The sequence below is a fragment of the Ricinus communis genome, chromosome 9, assembly GCF_019578655.1.
Source record: "Ricinus communis isolate WT05 ecotype wild-type chromosome 9, ASM1957865v1, whole genome shotgun sequence".
Classification (NCBI taxonomy): domain Eukaryota; kingdom Viridiplantae; phylum Streptophyta; class Magnoliopsida; order Malpighiales; family Euphorbiaceae; genus Ricinus; species Ricinus communis.
Window position 1 is genome coordinate 3381198 of NC_063264.1, and position 19440 is coordinate 3400637.

The 19440-nt window shown below is 32.7% G+C and overlaps 2 protein-coding genes and 1 pseudogene across 2 annotated transcripts; all 3 read right to left on the reverse strand.

Annotated features, from left to right (window-relative positions):
• Positions 1–3639: 3639 nt before the first annotated feature.
• On the reverse strand, positions 3640–6888 carry LOC8280870 (40S ribosomal protein S3a). The gene is made up of 7 exons (XM_002517039.4): positions 6736–6888; positions 6596–6643; positions 6353–6458; positions 4705–4842; positions 4410–4595; positions 4111–4311; positions 3640–3915 (listed from the first exon to the last, which is right to left on the reverse strand). Exons 1-7 carry the CDS (start codon positions 6744–6746, stop codon positions 3823–3825), a joined length of 783 nt encoding a protein of 260 aa, XP_002517085.1. The 5' UTR covers positions 6747–6888; the 3' UTR covers positions 3640–3822.
• A 4559-nt stretch (positions 6889–11447) lies between these two features.
• Positions 11448–12845, reverse strand: LOC8280868 (annotated as a pseudogene).
• A 3436-nt stretch (positions 12846–16281) lies between these two features.
• Positions 16282–17722, reverse strand: LOC8280867 (leucine-rich repeat extensin-like protein 6). Its single transcript, XM_015717963.3, has one exon. It carries the CDS (start codon positions 17671–17673, stop codon positions 16474–16476), a length of 1200 nt encoding a protein of 399 aa, XP_015573449.2. The 5' UTR covers positions 17674–17722; the 3' UTR covers positions 16282–16473.
• Positions 17723–19440: the final 1718 nt, after the last annotated feature.

The following is a 19440-nucleotide window of genomic DNA, read 5'->3' on the forward strand; positions in this document are numbered from 1 at the left end:
TGAAATTGAAAGTTGTGTGGCATTTTATATCCCAACCCACCTTTTAAAAATTTGTTGAGAAAACTAATTCTTTTAACAAATTAATAGTTAAATATAGAATATTTATAAAAATTTAAAGTACAAATCACTTTTTATTATTTAAATATAAAATATTAATATTATTTATCAGAGCATTTAGTATGCCGAAAGTATTTAACTCATTTTATTATCGTATAACTTAAAAGATGCAAAAATAAAATTATCATGCAAAGATTTACTCAAAGTACAAATCAAATAACAATGCAAATAGTCATGGATTCTTCTTCTATTCGTTTTCCCTGTTAAGTATGCAGACAAGAAAAAGGATGAAAATTTTACAGCCACTATTTTTCATTTTTCTTTCAACCTTTGTTGTTTTACCAAGCCAATTGATACTAAAAATGGTAATGAAATGATAGGAGACAAGGTCGATAATTATCCAAAAAAAGAGGGGAAAATTTGTGATTGATTGAAGATTAGATTAGAAATCATGATTTTATGAGATTAATGCTAATTGATACTATATTAAACAGAGATTAGTGTTTGACTCTTGCTAACCCTAAAGAGCAAGAACAAAATATGACATCCTATGATCCTTTAAATTTGGGAGAGTGGCCTTTAAATCAGCACCGTTCAATTTGATTAATGATGTAAGTGTGGCCCAAATGGTTAAGGGGGCAAGCACAGTGAATCCCAAAACCTTGTCTGGTTCATGAGCCACACTGATTAGTGGTTCTTAATTAGGTATTTAAAGGTTTTGTAATCATTTAGCTAAATTTCGAAAGGCAACTTTCATGCCTACTTTTAAAATGAAAAAGGGTTTTTTTTCCCCTTAATTGTGAACCTTTTACTATTTCCACGTGAATTAAGTCATTATTATGTGAAAGAAAATAGTTAGCATTTGAGAAATGAAGTTGTGAAAAAGGGAGGCAAAAAGAATTTTAAGAGCAATAGCAAGATGTTATAAGGCTTCGAGAGTTGAGAAGGGATTTCAAATTGTTAATACATGAGTTTTCCCATTAACTTTCTATCCATCGTATGTATGTTGAAAGTGTTGTTTAAGGTTCATGCTTTCATAGGATGTTTCAACTTCTATAATTATTTTATATTAAGAATAATCGCATTTGAGGAGTTCATTAGATATTAGCAAATTCATAATTCTTTTATTTTCACGCTGATTTACATTTTAAGCTAAACCCAATTAAAACAATTTTAAATTGCATAATATTGATTATTATTATTATTATTATTATTTTATTCATATATAATAGACATTGGTTGTAAAGGGAGATCTTAGACATCTCCTAAACGAGATAGCTCTTGTCACTTGAACTAAGTCTCAAATTTATTATTATTTGTCTTATTTAATTTTTATCTATTGAAATTGTTTCTACTCAATACTTTGTTTGAATTAATTCTATAAAATCATTTTCTTTAAGAGTAAATGTAACTGACTGTGTTAATAATTTAAAAATGTAATTAGTTTAAAGTATCAAAGCTAATATGCACGAGTATTACGTACATAAGGTAGAAGAAATCTAATGCCATGTTCTCATTTCTTTTTCAAACTAAAATTTTGATGTGAACTAAGTACCAAAGCTATTGTGCTTTTAAGGCACTATAGCTGGAAAAAATCACTGACCCTCAATTGATGTGATCTCTCTGTCTTTATGTTCCTCTCTCTTAAATTATTGTGTAAGGAAAGTAGATCAAATAAAAGTCTTATGTATGAAAATTGTGTCGGGGATCTTGTGGTGGAAGAGGAAGACCTTAAGGCTCATTCCTACATCTTAATTCACATTTGCAACACCAAACTATCCCTCACCAATAACCCATTAAAGACAACTTGTCTTTTGAAAATCTTGAAAAAGATTAGTGGTTGCAAGAAAATGTACCCCAAAGATAGAGATAATATCCGTATCATGTTTCTGTTTTTTAGTGGAGTAGCCAGCTATGGTACTTTGCATTTTTGCCTTGAAAGATTCTGAGAAGTTTTGATGAAAAAGAAGTAATAGAATTTTGCTGGGTTTTGTGCTAGCAAGAAGATGTGGCCAACCCTATTGCCCCACATAATCTGTCAATATTGAAAAGGAAAAGCCATTGAGGATTCTGTATCTCTCCATGTGCAACTATTTACCCTCTTTTTTTCACATGACTTTGGCTAAGCCTAATAAGGGTGAGAAATACAAATTGCTAACCATCATTGCTCCTTTTTGGTACCCTCTGGCTCTGTCCTGTTGGCTTAATCGGTAACTCTTTTAAGATTGGGGTTCCAACTTGACCCAGTAGAGAATTATTAAGGAGATGGTAAAAGGTTAGATAGGTTGAAGAACCTTTTGCAAGGTCAATTGGTCATTATTTGATCTGACACTGGAACCCAACCAAACCCAACTCCATGATCAATTTATGCACTTCTTCGCTTATCAAAAGCTTTTGATCAGAAATAACACTTCATTCGAAAGCCCAGGAAGATCTCAGGCTCCATCTGCCACGTGAATAATATTTTGCAAGTTCCATTTTTTTTTTTTGCATGTTTTCTGTTGTTGGTGCATCCAGAAAAAGTTGTCAATTAAAAATAAATTTTGTAACTTTTTCCATGTTGAAAATTGAAAGATATTTTCTGAATTCTTACACATTTATGAAAAGAAAAATCTAGAAAATCAAATTAATATATACATACCAATATATCAACTATCAACTGTGACTTTTAATGATCTTCAGTCACATTGATAACAGCCTGCAACGATCACAAGAGGCAAATGAGAAATTTTTTTATGAATATGCAGATTTTAACCAAATTCATCATTTGGCAAGTTGAAAGAGGATCAAAACTCGCAGTTTTTGATAAATCAATCGTCCTCTAGAATTTTTCATCATTTTTCACAAATGATGGATTATGTTCAATTTAAATGGCTATATCTTTAAAATTTATAAAATTCATATCCAATCTTAAGTGTGAAACCTATAAAATTCATTATTTTCAATAAAAGCTTCTTTATTTTGAAGGATTTCAAGTGAAAGATCTAAATTAATTCAATGTCAACTGGTAGAATTCCATTCTTTCATATTAAAATTTAAGGTCAGGTTTTATGAATCTTAAAAGATTCATCATCTTTTCAAATCCTTCATTGAGATTTTACCCAATTCAACATTTTAAGCTCAAAAGGGATTTCAATTCACTAATAAATCAGTAAGCGGAATCTTATGGTAAATTTAAGATATTTTGGTTATTCATCCAAACATGAATTTTGTAACACAAATTGCCAAAGGGCACAGATTGATATCTTAACCAACTCCTGTCTTCTCTTATAGTCATTGCAAGAATGGAAATCCATAATATCCACGTTCTCATAAATAAATTATAATCGGGTGCTCGTACGCACTTATAAAATAATTCGGGAAAAACGTCAGGAATCGCCCCTGCTGCTCCCACTATAACCTTGACACTTGAAAGACCACAGGTGCTACTGTCCTTTTATCTTAAAGATTTATTTTCGACAATCAGGATATCCTATATTTGCAGTTGGGCTTTCAACACAACACCAACTCAAAAGAAAAATTATCCATAAACTTGTTACCCTAATCCCTGTCACCTCCACCAAATCACTGGGCAACGTGAGCTTTTGGCAAAAAGCATCTCACTATAGTATCTGATTAAGAGAACTATTCAAAATCTCAGTTCAATCAAAACACATGATCATAAAAAACGTGCAGCATTTTAGAAGTAATGTTTGCAACTCAAGAAAATAAAAACAACTGGGGGTTCTACAGCGAACTCATTCAACTGTTGAAACAAAGATGATTTCAAGCAACAGTTTCAGCAGGAGCCTCAGCCATCGGCTCATCAGCTGGCCTCTCCAACTTCACACCAACATCTTCTGAATAATCGCCGTGAACCTGCATGTCATATTAAGACAGGTCAACACCAGCACAGCATAATCTACAGATTTCTACAAATGCTGAAAAAAAAATTTGAATTCATGCAAGAAAAAAGTGAAATTCACACAGGAAAAGTAAACTCCAGCCTTATATTTGCAGAATGATCATCATTCTAATGCACATTCAAGACAAGACAGAAAACAAGAGACATGCCTCCATCAGTTTTCCAAGATCGAATTTTGGAGCTTTCAAAATCTTGACTTTCCGGATATAGACATTTTGTAATGGGTAGATACTTGAAGTTGCCTTCTCAATCTCTTTCCCAATAGTCTCAGGAATGAACTTACGAACCAACTCCTTAAGATCGCAAGATGCTGCCTGGGCTGTCATGATCTCCCTCATCTTCCTACGTATCTGGAAAACCAAACGCCAGATTTGATCACATACAAGAACCCAGAAGTAAGAATACAACCAGTCAAGGCATTCGCCTTGAAAGCAATTTTAAGCCTTACCTGTCCAATCTGGCTGGATTGTGCATAACATGTCCTCTTAATCTGGTTTGGTCGTCTCTTGGTAAATCCAATGCAGAACATCCTCAAGGTGTAGTTATCAGTTGTCTTCACATCTACATGAGCTTCAATCAAAGTCTGCCATTTCCTCACCAATGATCTCAACTTGTCTGTTGTAAAATCCATTCCCTATATGAAACAGCACGAGAAAATATCAAGAAAAAGGGAATACAAGTTCTTTCAACTTCTAATTAAAAACTACAGATAGAACATATGAAATTTCTATAATAAATCATACCCAGAAATTTGTCAAAACATTCTTCCCTTGAACATCTTCAGCTCTCAACCTAATCTTTCTGTAAGCATGATCCTCATCACCCTGAAGATCAGCTAGTGAGATCTCAAACACACGATGTTTGAGCCCTTCAGAAGCTATCTGTTAAACAGTACAGGAGCTGAAACGTGAGAATTAAGACATATATATCATGTGTAGACCACAACTAAACAAGCTTATATATAACTAACAGCCATCAAACACATTGAAAATGAATAAAATTAGGTTAAAAAAACATGTTAGTAAGCTGAACTGGCTGAAGGCAGCTAACAGGTGTAGTTAAAAGTGCAGACCAAGAACCACTATGTTAAGCACTAAAGTGCAAGGCATCAATTAGTTGCTTTGTTAAAATAGTTGTACCCATTCCTGGATAATTCATCTTCTTATTTAGCTGTTGTCCTACTCCCACTCCTATCATATTCCTAGATAATTCAGTCTATCATCAGTCAATCTTCTTCTTCTTCAATTTCAAATTATACTCTTCTATCCTCCATCACATCACTTCTCATCTCTATGTTCTTATAGCTTTTATTTATTTCTTATATTAGATTTTTTTTTTGTTTTACTCCATTCATATTCACCCTTGCCCATCTCTTTAGGAAGCTAGTTCTTATCTATACCATACAAGGAAGTCGTAACTTATACTCCCAGTTTATCCCTTTTACCATGATTGAACTTGTCGTCCTGTTCTTTCTTCTAATTTAAAAAAAGAAAAAAGGAATCATGATAACTAGCAAATTAGACTATACTAAAATTTTGTTTAGTAGTAAGAACTTAAATATTAAATTTTAATACTGTTGATATCCCTTTCATTTTCTTCCTTAAACTGATCATTGGCCTCTAATTTTATTAATTAATTATTTAAAAATAATTGCACCTTGCTTCAGTTGATAACGGTTATTTTGCGCTTTAGGCGGATTAGATGACATATCTCCTTGTGGGTGCCTCGCACTTTTTGACTTCCTTGGGAGTTAAAATTACAATTTAATATAAAAGAAAATGAATCATAATAAAAAATGTATTATGAGACAGCAAAGTTAATATTGACATATTGCAATGTGAATTTATCCAGAAAAGAATTTTAGTTTGAACAAGAGAATGCACATCTAAACATACATATTGACGGTAATCCTTTACCCCATTATCTAGTTTGATATGTGAATATTAAAAGAAAATAGTCAAGCAATTGTTCAGTTAATTACAAAGAATATTAGCTCCCAAGTATATGAAGGTCATAACGTAAACAGAACCTTAACTTAAGATTCTACCTTGATCCATAGTGAACTGGTTGTCCAAGATAGATTGCACAGCCAATCATTAAAGGAACTTGACATTATGCATAGTCACTACTATGCTTAAATCCACTAAAATCAGAAATTAAAGTCACAGAGAAAGAAAGCTATTTCCTTCGTAAGATACTAACCTATCCAAAATGTTAAAAGAAATACTAGCTTAAACTAAATGCCATTGAATCAACAGCCACAAAAAAAAAAAAAAAAAAAAAGAATTTAGGTTCAAAGCAACTATACCAAAATTTCTTTGTTTCCTTGCATTTATCAAGGACCAAGAAAACAAATATACTATAGATAATACTAATAAAAAAAGAAGATACCTTGGTACCCTGTGTACGAGTAACAAGAGTCTTGCCGACATTTTTTACTTGAAAAACGGATGGTGCTTTAATATCATACCAATCCTTCTTTGAGAATGGATCCGCTCTATTTCAACAAAACCAAAACCAAAACCAAAAATAAGATATCTAAACATACAACATTAATGCGTTTTTAAATATATTCAAGTTTAAGAAATAAAGTTCACAACTTTAGGAAAAAGAATCACAAATATTAAAACTCACGCCTTCTTCTTGCCTCCTTTCTTTCCCTTTGAAATCCTCTTGTTTTTCCTGTATTAAAACAAAAAAGCGACACAAACCCATTTCACATATCAACTCATTCCATCAATATGAGAAAGAGAGAGAAAAAGAGATTGGTGTACCCGACGGCCATGGTTGTTGCTGAAGATGCAGAAGGGAAGTGAAACGAGAGACGGCTACAAGTGCAAGGCAAACCCTTTTTAACAACACTCAAAAACCCTAACTTTGCCGAGTGTGGATTAAATAGGTTTTAGTTGATTGGATTTGGATCTCGTGTCTCTTCGTGTTGTACTTTGAGGGCCTTTTGGTATTTTCGGGTGGATATGAAGGGCATGTTTTGGGTTGAACGTATAATTTGGTATTGCTAGAATTAGTTGAACTGCGTCGTTTTGATGAAGTCAATTGGGCTGAATGTTCTGATTAGTTGGTTGGGTGGTCAAGTTAGCCCAAACTTTAACCCTCAAACTCAGCCCATCAACACTGATATATAAAATTTTTTGGTTTCACTTTTTGAACATTTACCCAGTTGCGGAGACGTTGGTATCAGTTGGTTGTTGGTTATTACATTTTTGTGACAGTTTAATTGGCGCTCTTATTTGTTTATTGATATTAAGAAAGAAAAGACTTAAAACACATACTATAAATAAATAAATAATTTGAAAAAAAGTATTAAAATATTGAGACCATGTTTAGTTCATGAAATAATAAATATGAATAAAGCAAGTATATCCATTGATTAATTAATTATTTCTAAATAAAATTATAATTAAATATCATATATATTAATAAAAGTGGTGGTCATTGTGGCGATGATAGTGGTGGTGAGATATATTGTTTCCATATCCTTTGAGGACAGCATGTGGAGTTTATTTGAATGGGTTGAACTTCCAATGGAAAGTTTTCCATATTTTGATGATTAAGATGAAGAAATTGCAGAGTTTAGATGAAGCACTTCACGAAGTGTAGAAAGGTATCAAATATGTACAAGAGAAAAACTGAAAGCCTGCAAGAATGAAGTGAAAAAGCCGAATTTAGAATTGAAAAGAAAAATTACAAGGAAAGCAAAAGTTGTGGATATAATTGTTGTTGCTTCAAACAATCCATATTTAACTTGTTTCATAATGATTTTTTCGATAACGTATAGGGATTTAGCGCATAGAATGCTACATAAGTGAAATAATTGATATAAATCGATTTAGATATTCTTTTATCATGTCAACAGTTGAAATGGCATGACAACTTCTCACGAATACTATTTAATTATTATTTTAGGTGATTATTTTTTTTTTTCTCAAAATGAAAGTAAAGGGCCTAAAGGCTCTAATAAAACTTCTTCATTTTTATTTTTTAGTTTTTAAGGAAAATAAAAAAAAAATTATTTTTATAGAAAATTTATAAAATTTGTAAAATATGTTTAACTTATAAAAAAAAAACTTTTTATTTTTTATTTAGGTGATATTTTAAGTATAAAAGGTAGACTTGGAATAAATGAAGTGAAATTTTTTTATTTTCATTTGAAAACAAAAGACTTTTTATAAAATAAAAATATTATGGCCTAATTATCAATTAATTCTTGACCTTTCGCGCTTTTAATAAATTTATCCAATTTTTTCAAAATTTATAAAATCAGATAATTACTTTCAATTTTTTAACAAAAATACTTTCCGGTGAGATTTTTTGATATTTTACAGTGAAGACACTTACGTGGCATGCAAATGTAGCAACCAGAGATATATTAGTAAGAAAAATATGGATTAGTCAACAAAATACATTTATTGAGTCACTAATTAAACAAAATGCTGTGTTTTGGCATCCATTTGTCATTTTCAATAAATCAAATAAAAAAACCCTAACTTCTGTTCCATATCCCCAAATCATAAACTAATACAAACTTACAAAACTTACCTACCTTTCTCATAGTAGAAGGCAAAGAACAACACTTTCTTTATCGATTGTAGAGTCCACTACCTTGAAAGCTAAGGTTTGTGGTTCCCTATAATGTGGATTTCTGTTTGTTTGATCTACTAAAAGTGAAGTTACAACCGTTCGATTTGTTGGCGAGATTGCTCCCATTCGACCCCAGCAAGCATTGTCGAGAAGAACTGCATAAGTACCATAACTATGCTGCTACATTGCATTATTTTTATCGGTTGTTAGTGTTTGTTAAAGTTTTGACTTTTTGGGTTATAATAGGTTTTGTTTAATAACTATAATAATAATAATAATAATAATAATAATAATAATAATAAATTAAGAAGAATGCATGGTCTAACATATGTTGGTATTTATTAATTTACAGTATAGATTTGTTTGCTATAGAAGTGCACCATGGAGGTTTTTTTGTTCAAGCTAACTTAGACACAAAATATGTTGGGGGAAAGATTGACTTTTGTTATAATTGTGATCCAAACAAATTTGGGTTTATATAGAAGGCATTGTGAAGGACTTAGGGTATTCTAAGGTTTTGAAAATGGGATACATGAAACCTAAAGGTGGTGGTTTCTACTTCTTTGAAAAGGATAAAGGTGCTATGAAAATATTAAAATTCATTAGGAATATGGTGATTGCAGTGTACTGTGAAGGGGAGGCTATAGTTGACTTGATTACTGAGAATGATGTAGAAGATGATAATGATGCATATTTGAATGAGAATGCAAAACATACAGGTGATGATGAAATTGGTGATGTAGATGCTTCACAGATTAGTGGGGGAGTGGAAGATAGTGAACTTCATGCTATGGCTGAAGAAGAAGACATTGGTACTGATAGTGAAGATATTGACTATAAGCCTATTAAAGTTAGTGATGCAAATAATGTGTTGAATGATTCTGATTTTAGCTCAGATGATGAGGAGCTTCTTGAAGCTATGAGAAATTTGAAATAGGCTAGAAGACATGAAGTTGAGTCTTATGATGATGAAAATGAAGCTACCAATACTTGGAAGAGAGTGATTCAAGCTAGACAGAGCACAAGAAAGGGCCCCTGAGTTAAACAATAGAACTAGTGTGGCTAATGCAAATGATGTAACTAGTCAAAGGAGTAATCAGAAAATAAATGACTTGAATAGGACTGAAACTACTACAATCATCTTAAAAGATGAAACTAAAAAAGAAGAGAGTGGTTATAATATAAGTTGTATTGATTCTGATGAGTTTGTGATGACTCCAGTATCATCAAATGAAGGTGACCTATCTCCATACAGAAAAGAGAGGGTGAAGGCAAAGGTGTATGCTAGCAATTGTGACCATAAAAGTTTAGAGCTATGTATTAGCTTAAGATTCAAGGATATGACTGAATGCAAGGGTGTAATGCAAATATAGACAATATTGAATGGACATAACATAAGATGGAAAAGAAGCGATGGTGGCAAGCTTGATGCCGGATGTGCCACAGGTTGTCCATAGAGACTGTATGGCAACAAACTACAGGATGAGGATACTTTTATGATAAACATATACATAGGTGAGCATAATTGCATAAGGGAACCAACTAATAGGCAGGCAAACTCCAAATGGTTAGCAAAGGAGTTTTTAGGTCTTTTTCGAATGAATCCCTACTATAGTGCTAAGTTAATAAAAGAAGATGTCAAGTTAACATATGATGTAGATATAACTTTAATGACTTGCAATAGGGCAATGAAAAGCCCTAAACAAACTGAGAGGCTCATTTGCATAAAACTATGTGAAATTAAGGTCATATGAAGTTGAACTGAAGAAAATGGACAAGGAAGGAAGGTTTGAGTTGAAGAAAGAGGTTGATGCTGAAGGATATTGTGTGTTTCAGAGGTTTTATATTAGGTTTAGTACATTAGTTAGGGGTTTTCTAGGTGGTTGTAGGTATGTGTCAGGTTTTGATGCATGTTTCTGGAAAACAGTGTTAAAGGGAACATTAGTTTAAGTAGTTGCTAAAGATACCAATAATAAGATGTACCTAGTGACATGGGCAGTTGTTGAATGTGAAAATAAAGCCACGTGGATATGGTTTCTTCAAATGTTATTTGAGAAGCTGACTGTAGTGGATGGACTTGGTTGATCATTCATAAGTGACCAACAAAAGCTATGTACTTATACTTTCTTTATGAATTGGCAGTATTTATTTCACTTGTATTTCTTTTACATAGTTTAAATTTCCGACCTTTTCTTCACATGGTAGGGACTCATAATTGCAATAAAGAATTTGGCTCCAAATGTTCAACATCGCAACTGGTAAGTTACAAATAAGATAGTAACTTACAATGCCTGGCTAGCTAGCACTTGGTCTAATAATAATTAGGAAAATTTTATTTTATCTTACAAGTTATTTTTATAACATTCAAATAATAAGTTGGATTCAAATAAAAACATAATGCCAGTTGGCTTCATTAGTATTAATCTATTTAATTCAGTGAAAAGATAAATGATATAAATTGAGGTTAAAAGTATCATTATATTGTTTGAATATAATTGAAATATGCTATTTAAAGAACATATCCACTTAAAAAATAAAAATAAACTATACATTTAATGTTGGAATATAAAACTCAGTACACGAAAATTGAGATTCTTTATAAAAATATCTTTTTTTTGTTGAAGTTACTAACTAGCACATAAATTTATCCAAAAATATATAGATGAGATAGTAAAAATATTTTAAATATTAATTAAGGTTTCAAATTTAAATTTTAAATATATAATTATATTAAAATTTTTGAAGTATTATTTCATCACTCTTAATATGCTCGACACACTTTGCTAACACATTACGATATTGAGATATAAATTTAGGTCAGGGACTACTGAAAATACCTATCAGGCCTAATAATAGTAACAACCAAATTTGACTAAAAAAGAACAAATAAAATAAACCGCCACATATATAAATAACTGAAATCCATTCAATTCAAGAAAGTAAATTTGTTGAATTTTATTTAATTATCATCCCTATGCTGTGATCATTAATTAGTAACCAAACCAATCAATCTTGATGCAGTAATTAGTCGGCGGTGGCGGTGCCGACATTTCTAGCTGGTTGGGCATGCCGTGGCTGCACAATTGCTAACGGGATGTGAGTAAAACGACCTGCATTCTTCAAGAGACCGCTGCAAAGGTCTGTACGGAATACAATTTTTCCGGTCGTCATTAGCCGGCAACCTGAGGCATACGGATGGCTCACTGGAGAAGTAGTTGAAGGAGTAAGTGAAATTCTCCAAGTTGGGCAAGGAACATATACTCTCAGGAATATGACCTGAAAACTTGTTACGTGCCACGTTTAGTTGCTCCAAATTCTTCATTTCTCCTATGGATTCAGGCAAAGATCCTGACAGCTTGTTGCAGCTAACATCGAGAACTTTTAATTCTGTTAACATCCCTATATCTTGACGTAAACAGCCTTTCAATCCCAAATTAGAAAGAATAATCTCTTCAAGTGTCTCTGCCATTCTTGCCAGACTTGGAGGAATACAACCACCAATATTGTTATTAGCCAGTACAAACACAGAAATGGGTGAATTGCCCAAGTTCTCAGGCAGACCTGACACAAATTTGTTATCATTAAGGAAAAGAGCATCAAGATTTAGATCAAACAATTGTTCTGGGATTTCGCCACTGAAATCATTGAATCTAATATCAAGAAATTTGAGAGAAGGAAGATAAAGGATAACGCAAGGAAATGGACCACTAAATTGGTTGTTACTAATATCAAGCTCATAAAGAAGGTGGAGTTTGATAAAACTAGCAGGGATGGTACCGCAAAATCGGTTAGAGTTCAAGTGGAAAAGTGCAAGGTCTTTAAGGAGGCCTAGCTCTTCCGGCAAAAATCCGGCAATGTTGGCGTGGTTCAGGTCGATTCCGGCGACGGTTAAGGTGTGAGGGTCATCTAGGGCAGGTGCACAATAAACACCTGTATAGTTGCAGACATTATGGCCATACCAGTTGGCAGTAAATTGATTAGGGTCAGAGGTGATTGCAAATTTCCAAGTTTGAAGAGCTATGTAAGCTTGCAGAAGTCTAGGGTTTAGGATTGGTAATGAAGGAAAAGGAAAAATGTTCTGATGAGATGGTTTTGAGAGGAATAGGAGGACAGCCCAAAGGGATAGATTGAGATATGAATTCTTCATTTTTTCTTTCTTTGTTGGAGAAAAGATATATATCAAAAACCAATTATATATTTTGATGTATATCAGAGCTTCATAGCTTGAAGATCATTTGAAGTTTTTGTAAAGTTTGGGGACAGTGCAATAATGATTCATAACTTCATCTTATATATACATATTATATATGTATATAATCAATCAAAACACATAGAATAAAATGCTGGGTATATATACATGTATAAATAATATTAAGGGGCTTTATAATCTTGTCAATGTATCATTGTCATTGTAAATACTTGTTTTCCAAATGAAACAGCAGGATTAATAGATAAGTGATGAGGATTGAATATTAGTTGACTCGCATTGATCAATCATGACCAGAATATTTGGTCCCTTTTACATTGATCAGTCTTTTTCTTCATATAATTTATTGGAATTTAAGTTAATCTTAATTTCGTCTAGTGTTCGTGCAAAATAATGCACTTTGAATTTATATTTACATATACACATATATACATATACGACTGTCGTACTATATATGTATTCACCAACAAAATATAATACTTTACATGTATTAAGAAATATAGCACATGTGTTTATACATTTGCAAGAAAAATATATAGAATTAGTTTGAAAAGAAATTAACTATATTTATATAATCCGAAGGAGTCCTTGCATTTATATTTTAAGGTAAGATGCACTGAAATGCACAATTTTTCCTAGAACTAAATTTGTTAGTTAAGGATGAAAGAATGCGAGTTCTTTTAAATAGATGGCAAGTGCACATTTTTTATTTCCATTTTTGAAAGGTACTAATGTACTAAAATTGAAGATGGGGGATGGAGATGTGAAATATTAACCCCTATTTACAGTGGTCATGTCATTATCTAACTAAATGGGTTTTTTCAAGCAATTTAAATCATAAAACAGTGAGTCATGTGAGTGGGTATGGGTTTTAAATTATGGTCGGTTGATCCACACATGGTTTACCATCTAGATTATGAAGATCAATAAATCTAGGTAGTTGGATGTTAAAATGAGCTCAGGCATAAATACATTTTGCATAAGATTAATAATTCATGAGAAACCATTGACTGTATCCACTAATTCATTGTTACTTTGCCAATTATGGTGACTTAGTTAATTCCTATTTATTATAAATTTATTTTATTTAAATAAAAAATAATCTCAATTATAATATATCACATAAGATGGATAAGAGTTAAAATTTCTATCATATTTATGCTGAATATAACTAGTTACCCGGTGTAATCAGCAATAATTGAAGCTCAATGAATTAAGGAAAAAAGAGAAGGGTCTCTGTAGATGGTTAAGCAAATGTTAGCTGTATTGAGCTTTCTATTGGACCACAAGTATTCTTTTTCCTTGAAATATACGTATATGTAAGTTAGTAGGCTAGTAATAAATAAATGAAGATAAGATCAAAACAGTGGGGGAGTTAGGCTGCAGAGCCATTAATGCGAAAACGTTATCACTCTCTAGGAAACCTGTACTTCTAATTAAGATGATCTGTTCAACGAACAAAAATGTTTCAGTTTAGGAAAATTCTTATCAAGTTGCTATCGGAAATAACCTGTTGGCTTGGACAGAATACAGTAACCTTGAAACTAACCATATACATAATGACATATACCTATCTATAGAGTGCCTGTAAAACAAAAATCTGAAGTAGAGAATCGTGCAAGCGGCTGTTACCGACAGTGTTAAAAATGGAGATGGGAATTGCATGAATCTGAGTAGTGGAGTACACTTGAGCCAGGAAAGAAAAGGTTATGCCTGGCCTTTGGGTCGATATAGAAAACTATAACTTCCCAATATGTGAACACGTATATATCCTGGTGCAGGGTTTACTAAGAATTAATGAAGACCGTAGTTTACTGTCACACGGTAGAGCAGGTAAGCTTTAAAAGTTGGTAGGACAAGCTAGCATGGTCCTCTATGTTTCCGTTACTATAAGATATTTAATATCACTGTAAATCATTAATTGGGACCCTGGTCCATATACAGCTACAAGAGCTCCACCTCTTAAGGGAAATTTTTTATTTCTATATAAGATGAGGTTGCCATGGAAACCGTCTATATTATTTCTCGTTATTTTCTACTCATATTCTGGTAGCACTTTGATGAACTATTTGCTTTTGCTCTGAGTCTTAATTATATTCCATGAATTATGTCTCTTAGTCTTGTATTTATATGCTATAAGATCAGTAAAGTTTCTGTGTTTAAGTAAATTCAAATGAAAGAAAGCCCACAAAATGTAGGTACATTATTTAAAAGGAGAAATATATAATAGAGAAAAAGGGCAAGAGTTTTAGGTAGAGTAGCATCCAATTAATGTTATCTAAAATTCAAGGCAACGCACTTTAATTTTCAGAAAAAAAGTGTCTTTACTTTTTCTTGTCTGTTTAGTGCGGTTTTTTACTCTTTCTAAGAAGTTAGGTTGTTAGTTGTGGATATAACTATTAATTAGTCAAGATTTAGTTTCCTTTAACACAGTATTTCCTGTTCTCTCTCTCTCTCTCTCTTTTTCTTATAAGAGTAAGTTATATATAAAGTAGTGATTTTATTAGTTATTTTCTTTTCATTTGCCATTAAAAATGATAACTTCGACAAATATTGATGATAACAGATGGTGGATGAGGAGATTGGAGTAAGGTCTCCCCAATTTCCTTTTTCTTTTTTTAATGATCAGTGGCTTGTGTCTAAGATTTTAATGACGTGATCAGAAGTGTGAAGACTTTGTCCATATGTTGGGGTCACTGGCAGAAGTAGTCTGTGATATGCTTTGGTATACGTATTTGTTTTTCTTGCATATGAGCATTAATTTCAGAAACCAAGCCTCGTAGCCCATTTGAAAGTCTTTCGTTGTGAAGACAAGAAGAGGCCACGAGACCCACATCTCAAAAGGATGCCTCCAACTCCAAGACTGGCAATGAATTCAGAAAGCTTCAAGGAGCCTTCTTCCGAACCCACCCAAATTTAATATGATAATAGAGAATTGCATATTTCAATTTCCACCAATATAATTTGAGTCTTCTTTTCTTCTTTATACATCCAAGACAAAGAAAACCAAAGGCTTCCGAAGATTAATTTACCGCTTAGTTTGGTTTAGTTTGCTAAATCAAATGACTTAGGCTACAATGACATCACAATTTATTAAAGAAAATTAGTCTCAAATACAAAATTTAAATAACAAAAAGGTTATTGACAGCGAATTAAAAGTCAGTGATAATAATAAGTTTTAACTTGTACCCCGGATTAAGTTTGTGATGATTATAGCTTCTGCAATTATTTCCAAGTTCAAAGCATGCAAAGGAATGTCGTCCCAACTATTATTACTATATGCATAAACGGCGACTAATATTTTATACTAATTAGGTGACAAGCCAATATTTCTTACCCATCAACAAGAAATCAATCATATCCTTGAGATGATTTTTTTTCTTAAACAAATCCTTGAGATGATTGAAGCCTTTCAAGTTTTGACAGAATCAATATCAAATTGTTCATGCAAGCAAAACAGTACCAAAGGACAAACATCATCATTCAGGCCAAAAAATATGTACAATCATACAAATAACTAAAAGTCAGACAATTTTCATTTTTAAGCAAAACGAGTTTAAGATAATTAATAGACAAATCAATAAATATGTTCACATATCCCCCAACACTAAATTCCCCCGCTCTTCTTCTTTTCACCCTGCGAAAATGACCACAAAAGACAGAAATGAGTATGTGTTTATTAATATAAAGTCTCTGCACACTCTGGTCAAGGGTACTGATAATAATGATGCACCGGTGGGGGCGGCGGCGGCGGAGGTGGTGGTGGTGGAGGAGGAGGAGGAGGAGGAGGCGGTGGTGGAGGAGGTGGTGGACTTCTTGAGCATCCAAATGCATTACAATTAACAGGATAAGCATAAAAAGCCTTGCATTCTTCAGGTGATCGCTGCAAAGGCCTATGGGGTATGCAGTTTCTTCTATCATCTTTAGCTTGAAGCTTCAGGCAAACTGGTGGCTCACCACAGAAATAATTGTCAGAGTATGTGAAATTCTCCAGCCTTGGCAATAAACATATGCTCTCAGGAATATTGCCAGAAAGTTTGTTATGTGCCACATTTAGCTGCTCCAAGCTTTTCATTTCACCCATAGAATCGGGCAATGAACCCACAAGCTTGTTAAAGCTGACATCAAAAACTGTAACTTGATTCAACAGTCCAATATCAGATTGAATACAACCATTTAATCCCATATTCGTCAGAATTATTTGTTTAAGGGTTCTTCCCATTTTAGTCAAACTTGAAGGTATGCAACCACTAATGTCATTGTTAGCCAATACAATGACTGAAACTGGAGAATTCCCAAAGTTTTCGGGCAAAGATGACTTAAATTTGTTGTTGTTGATGAAAAGAGCATCAAGTTTCAAATCGAATAGTTTAGAAGGGACATTTCCATAGAACTCATTATATCTCACATCAAGAAATTTGAGTGAAGTTAGACAAAGAAGAACAGGAGGAAGTTCACCACTAAATTGGTTGTTACTAATGTCAAACTCATATAGAAGGCGAAGATGGCGAAAACTATCGGGAATAGTGCCACAGAAGCGGTTAGAATTCAGGTGGAAGAGAGCTAGATCAGTAAGGAGGCCGAGATCTTCAGGTAAAGAACCTGCTATGTTGGCATGGTTTAGGTCAATACCTGCAACTGTTATGGTGTGAGGGTCATCTAGGGCAGGTGCGCAATAGACTCCTGTGTAGCTGCAGACGTCAGGACCATACCAATTTGAGGTAAAGTTTTTAGGATCAGAAGTGATTGCATGCTTCCAAGCTTGAAGAGCTATATAAGCCTTTAAAAGTCTAGGGCTTGGAATGGGTGGTGGAGGAGAAGAACTATAAGAAGCTTGATAAGAAGGTTTAGAGAAGAACACTGTTAGGATGCCCAAAAGGGCTATTGTGAGATAAGGGTTCTTCATCAAATTAATGACACTAAGGTATCGTCAGTAGTTTGATGTGTTTATGAAAACAGAGGTTTAATTTATATCTGTTGATATACATATTTTCCAAGAAAGGTTGGATGGTCCAATCAGTGATTTGTATCATAAAATAATACTGGACTAATTTAATTAAAAGAATTAAATAAAGCTTTAATTCTGAACATTTTCCATTTGTATTTATTTAATTGCGAGGAAAAGTTAGCTGATGATCGAGGTACGTATATATGATTATTAGTGGAATACAGAGAGGTTTCACATTTTTTATAATTTGACTTCATTGATGAAGAAGGTAACAAGATTTTTCCTTTTCTCTTTTGGGTACAAATATTCTATTTTTCTTTTCAAAAAAAGGTTCCATCTCACACATGCATGCAAAAGCACTGGAAGGCATTGTAGAAGAGGTAAAATAATTTAAGTATATAACCTTATGATTTGTTTGGGGAGAATTTGGTACCTCATCTCACCAGAAACACGGTTTTTTCTTTTGTATTGGCTTTCTATACATGAAATGTAATTGCACTGGAATTATTCATGCATTTGAAGTTTAATCTTTAAATTGTTCTATATGTGGATTTCAAGTATATATACAAATATATACAAGAGTGCTATATGATGACACATGTATACATGTAGTAGAAAAAAAATGACAGCAAATTGTGAAACATGAATTATAAATACTAATTTAATTCTTGTAATTAAGAAGTAGTTAAATTTTCGATGCCTATGATTGTAGATGCTTATTGACAATGAATTTTAATGGTGGAATATGTCCAAGTTACTTGTAGTTTTCGTGTGCTTCCTGTCGAAGCACAGGCCCTGGAAGCTTTCTCTAATAAGAGCATAATTTTGTAGTTAATGGTTGGTAATCAACAAGTCTTACCATCTAAGATTGTGAAGATTAATTAGTATTTGTGGTGGTTGGAATATTATGGAATATTAGTCATTGCAGTGTGGACAAATAAATAATAAATGCCTGCCATATTGGATTATTCTAGTTGAAATAGGAGATAGTTTTGTCCCAGTTGACAGAGTAAATGAATATCGCATAGGATAAGAATTGGAATTTGCAATTCGTCTTCCATAGATTGAAGTCCCCGTAAACTAATATGAATTAAAACGGAATGCCTAATGAAAAGTTAAATAACAAAAATCAAAATCAAGAGTGAAACTAGTTTCTTGAATCGGCACACCAAAGAGAACTTGGTTCCTACAATCTAAAATGTGAACATACAAAATTAGGCTTATGTTTTGGTTGAGAAATTAATGTTGGTGCCAAAACTAAGTGTTCACTGATAATTTAAATAATATGGATAATCCTCAAGATTGAGGGAGGGTTAATTAAGGTCAAGAAGTAGATAAGGTGGCGTTTGAGAGCTAACCAAAGACTGGGTTTGCCTTAGTATGTATGTATACACACAATTAACTTAATTTAATTTCTTTGAGACTTAGATGTGCTTGTGATGGTACCATCTGATTTTATTTAGTTCCACTTGCAAGTGAAATAAATATTTATCTATTTAAAGTCAAACATATGTGTAATAATTAAGGTAACAGTAGCAAGAGAAACATGCTTCAACATGAATAAATATATCAAAAACTATGCAGAGAACAGAGAATTAAAAGAACTTAATGAAGCAAGCAGTTATTAATTTAGATATATTTATGTATTTTTCCTTGCAGTAGATGAATAATCATAGAGTAGAATTAGAATGCAAGCCAAACAGCAATCCAATCATTGAGAAAAAG

What these genes read in the sequence shown, in the direction of transcription:
- LOC8280870 (XM_002517039.4), bottom strand. An exon ending in CTCGTACACAGGGTACCAAG is followed by an intron (nt 4,843 to 6,352) that starts GTATCTTCTTTT and finishes ACTGTTTAACAG; the next exon opens with ATAGCTTCTGAAGGGCTCAA. An exon ending in AATCCAGCCAGATTGGACAG is followed by an intron (nt 4,312 to 4,409) that starts GTAAGGCTTAAA and finishes TTGGTTTTCCAG; the next exon opens with ATACGTAGGAAGATGAGGGA.
- LOC8280867 (XM_015717963.3), bottom strand. Translation starts at nt 17,673, where the DNA reads ATGAAGAACCCTTATCTCACAATAGCCCTTTTGGGCATCCTAACAGTG.